Source organism: Mytilus trossulus, chromosome 7 (genome assembly GCF_036588685.1).
Source record: "Mytilus trossulus isolate FHL-02 chromosome 7, PNRI_Mtr1.1.1.hap1, whole genome shotgun sequence".
NCBI classification, from domain to species: Eukaryota; Metazoa; Mollusca; class Bivalvia; order Mytilida; family Mytilidae; genus Mytilus; species Mytilus trossulus.
In genome coordinates, this window is record NC_086379.1 from 34693704 (window position 1) to 34698409 (window position 4706).

The 4706-nt window shown below is 32.5% G+C and overlaps 1 protein-coding gene across 1 annotated transcript; it reads right to left on the bottom strand.

Moving 5' to 3' along the window:
- Positions 1 to 1770: 1770 nt before the first annotated feature.
- LOC134726363 (uncharacterized) lies at positions 1771 to 3231 on the bottom strand. Its single transcript, XM_063590763.1, has 2 exons — positions 2851 to 3231; positions 1771 to 2450 (listed from the first exon to the last, which is right to left on the bottom strand). The coding sequence occupies exons 1-2, from the start codon at positions 3116 to 3118 to the stop codon at positions 1771 to 1773; spliced, it is 948 nt and encodes a 315-aa protein (XP_063446833.1). The 5' UTR covers positions 3119 to 3231.
- Between the last annotated feature and the right edge of the window lie 1475 nt (positions 3232 to 4706).

The following is a 4706-nucleotide window of genomic DNA, read 5'->3' on the forward strand; positions in this document are numbered from 1 at the left end:
ACTATTGTTGCCTTTAATAAAAGAGAAATTAAAAAAGACATGTCTATGATGTATCAATGTACTCGCCCATGGTCAGCTCTTTTTGTAATATGGACCACGAAAGACAAATTTAAGATTTCTAGATTTTTTTTCACTTTAGAACCATTAATTTTACTTAGAAGGATGCTTACTCATTTCAATTAGAGAACACAATTAAAGTCCTCTCCTTGTTATGCTGGTTCAATGTTATTCATCATATAAAAACAATGTGCTGGTAAATAAGAATGGACAACAAAGACCACACCATTCCGACTGCAACATTCTTCCCTCTTTTGTTTTAGAATTTTTATTCAAAATATAAATGAAGTTTTCTAAAGAATAAAAATGCCCACGAAAAATTTAATAAAATTTTAAAATGTCAAGTTAGCCATGTAGTTTATTGGAAAGGCATCGAGTGTGAATATTTGCTGATATACAGAAATTGAAAAGAATCAAAATATTCATAAGATATTTTGTAGATTTCTCGTATTAAAATGGTTCATATATTTCTTACCTGGACGAAAGAGCAGATCCATTCAAAAGATCCACTAGAAAAAAGTAACTTTATATGGGATGGACTAAAGAGATGTTAGATAACCGATGTTCAATTATTTTAGATCGATAACAAACAATATCTGATGGAATCCCTTAGACAAGGAAAGTGTCACCCGTCATGAATATTCACACACACAATAAACCTTTCGATTTAGTCTTTCAAAAGAACACTGTGCTTGATCCTTTCTGATCGGACAATTGGACAAAATTGATGAAATTACAGATCAGACGCATATACTGGTATCCGATGATAAACATGTCGCTAGTAAATTGAGAAACCAACACATTGTGTTGTTGACTGTTAAATATATGTTTAAGTCGATTTCAGTCGTTCTTCCTTATGACTCTAAATAAAACAGTTTTTGAGTTAGGAACACATTCATTTTAACGAAACTCGTATAGTGCAAACATGCAAGAGCATATATACATTTATAGTTAATGTATTAACTGAGATGCGTAGACAACGGAGAAGAACCTATGCGAGTACCGAAAAATGGGAAGTTGACAATTGAACAGTTGAAATTATCATGTCATGTCAAAGATCAAAATACGAGACAAACCTTCTACTAGTATTTTCGGTTGTATCATTATTAAAAGGTTCACTTGGAAAATGAGACATATAAGCACTCATTCAGAATAACTAAAGATAAACTTAAAGAACTTCTCAAAAAAGCGTCAAACATTTTAAATCAATTGACAAATATTCATACTTCAACACCAATTATCAATGATTATTAGTTTTCCCACTACTGATGGGAACAAATCATCCTTCACACAATTTCGAGAAGTCATGGCATAGTGGTGTTCTTCCCTAGATACAAAACAGGAGTTTTTCTCTATGCATTGGACAATATAGACACAATTTTGGCGTTAATAATTCATTCTTACATTAGGTAAAACAACAATATGAAGATTTAAAGCAATGCTTTAATTAGCCATGCTGACAGCGTCTATTAAAATTGTCGATAAATGTTTGTGTTATATCCATTATCCAGGAAATGAGAAACCGACTATAAAATAATTTCATGCAAGTGATTCAAAGCATTCTGTAGCGGTGGGTGATGTAGATGCCTTTCTAATAAGTCGTGAAAGAAATGAATATTGTATAGTTATAGATTATTGTTTTACAAAATGACATAATAAAATCCGTCTCGGAAACACACCACTCTCACTATCACTAAGTTAGTACCTGAATTATTATGTCGGGTGAGGTGTCCTACTAAAGAACACAGTGACATTATCTATCTGTAAAGCAGCAGTATTTTGAATGTTTCCTTGCGCATTAACCAGAGTTAAATTTGAATGATTTGATTGATCAATTGTCTGTAGTGCCATTTGTAGTTGAGTTACCGGTAGTTGATTACAAGTAGCCAAACAGGTAGGTGCATTTTTTGAACCTGGCATAACTGGTACTATAGGAAAACGTCTGATTATTGTTGAATTCTTATCCATTGGCAGGAATCTAATAAGATATGGCTGTGTTCCTGCCATGGGTGACTTAGCTGGAGCTGGGGCTCTAGGTCTGTTATTGGCAGACTGGATGGGAACAGGAAATTGCATTGTAGGCGCTGAAGACACTTTCGCAGGCATAACAAAAGGAGCTGGAATGGCAGACGTCAAAGGTCCTATAACATATGGTGTGGTACATGTAACAGGAATGGCCTGTGACTGAAGAACATTAGATAGAGGTACTGACATAATAGAAGGCAAAGGTTCCGATGTAATTGGACAATCCTCAATGGGTTCTTGTTTGACATTACAAATCAGTTCTGAATCATCTTGTTCTGTGGTATTTTGACAGTCCTCAATTGGTTCTTGTTTGACATTACATATCAGCTCTGAATTTTCTTGTGATTGAACTATAAACATTGATACATCTGAAATACAAAAGCATTATTTCTTTTAGACAAAATCAATCATATAAATTGGAATAAAAACCATGCTTCACATGCATAATGATTCTATTTACTATGCAGTATGACCTTTGTTCATTGTAGAAGTTCATTGTAGTTGTGACAGTGACCTATACATTGTAGTTGTCACATGGTTGTTTGTTTCTGTGTCACTTGGTTTCTTGTAGAGAGTTGTCTCATTGGCAATCATACCACATCTTCTTTTTTATATTAATAGAATCATTGCAATTGAAAGACCTTCAATCAAGATTTATTTTCAGATTGTCAGTTAACAAACTTTCTGACATGTTTGACATACATGTAGATACAATAAAAAATAACCCACAGAATCTTTTCACAAAAAGTATAAACTGTGAACTCTTACCTTTACTTCCCTTCTCTTTGTTCCCATCTTCTCTGTCAATTTTTTCACTTTTTGAATCTTCTGACATTTCAGTATCAACCATAACTGTTTTCTTCTGCTCATGCTCATCAAACTGTATCCCTGTTGGACCACGTGCAATATACACATCACCTAGTGATGATATATCACTAGTTAATGTTTTTAAATAAGGATTTAAGGACATATTAAGGTCCAGATCCCTCCCACCACTATCATGAAATAGATCAATATAAACTAAGCTTTCATTCATACGTAGATCGCTTTTTAATTTTTTGAGACTATTATCATAGGCACTGGTGGCACTGTTCTTCACTTCTCTCAGTGTGCTCAGGTTTGCTTTTAAAGTTACAACAGTATGATTTACTTTCCCATGTATATTAGCAACGTATAGAATATTTTCCCTTTGTTTTTCTTCTAATGACGAAAGCTCTTGACAGAATGCCTGTTCAAGTTTATCCAAAAACATATTCAGATCCTGTCTAAAAGCCTTAATTTCAGTATAGCAATTATTTTTCTGTTCTTGCAATCTTCTGAGATTCTCCTTTCTGTTGAGATTAAATTTGTTAGTATTTGCTTCCAAAGTTAATAGCCTCCGTTCTATATTTATTAAGTCCACGGGATCAACTGCAGATGCCATTATATAAATTTATAATAGGCTTATTTTGCTTGATATGCTATCCTGTTGTACTTCTTTGTAACCTGAAAAATAAAATATAATATATTTAAAGTTCCATTAGATGTACATCTTTGTCCTACAATAATAGATCTCAGGCCGTAGTTTTTTTATTTTTAGTTGTACGAACCCTCCTACCCTAATTTTTGCCAAATAGGAAAAAAATAAAATTAAAAATGTTGATTTTTATTTTTTTTTCTCCTCCGACCCAGTGTTTTTCATGCAAAAAAAAAAATTTTAGTTCATAACTGCATGAAAGAATCTAAATTTATGCTCTTGGTGATTTAGTAAGTTGTTGCACATTGATTTTCAATTCAAACATTGTCAAGAAAAAAAATTTAGTTGTTACACTAGTAGAAAACCTCCTGGTGAAATAAAAAAAAATTATTTTTTTTGATATTGACGGTTGGTATTAAAAAAAAAAAGCAGCAGCATTTTTTTTTTTTGGTTTCTTTTTCGTCCTCCTACCCATTGGTTTTGTCAAAAAAATTCGTAAAACTAAAAATATAATAACTATGGCCTCATTGTCATTTGATGCTGTATAAAATGTATATCTAATTTTCTTTTTTTTCTTTTTTTACATAAAGGAGTACAAATGTAGGTCCGGTAAGAGCCGATTTTGGCCTCAAATTTTAGGTTCATCTAACTAAAGATTTTTGACACTTTTTAAACACTTTAGTGTCTATTTCAATTGATTCAAATAGTATATGTGAAAGATTATAGCTGATTAAGTCATTTAAAAACCCTCTGATTCAAGCAAAAATATATCAAATATGCAAATCGTCACCATTCAGATGTTTTTTGTCAAAAATAAAAGTGGCCCCCATTTGTGTTCATCCTCAACCTTTATATATACATGTATGTCATGTACTATCATTAAATACAACTTACATTTCAATATTATGAATGAACACAAACACGGCCACTTTCATTTGAGACGTCTCAAACAGTCTAAAATTACAATCCTGTGTAACGCTTAGAGTCGAATGAGGGAGGGGGAATAGGAGGGGTCCTGATCTCAAAAATCCCTTGCTTAAAAACATATGGGGTCCAAAATTTTAAAATACTTAAATCCTCACATCTTGAAATTCAAAAAAAGTTTTGCCTGATTCTAAACTGATCAATCCCAAAATCCTGAAAACAACCAATCCAGGAGTCCTGATGA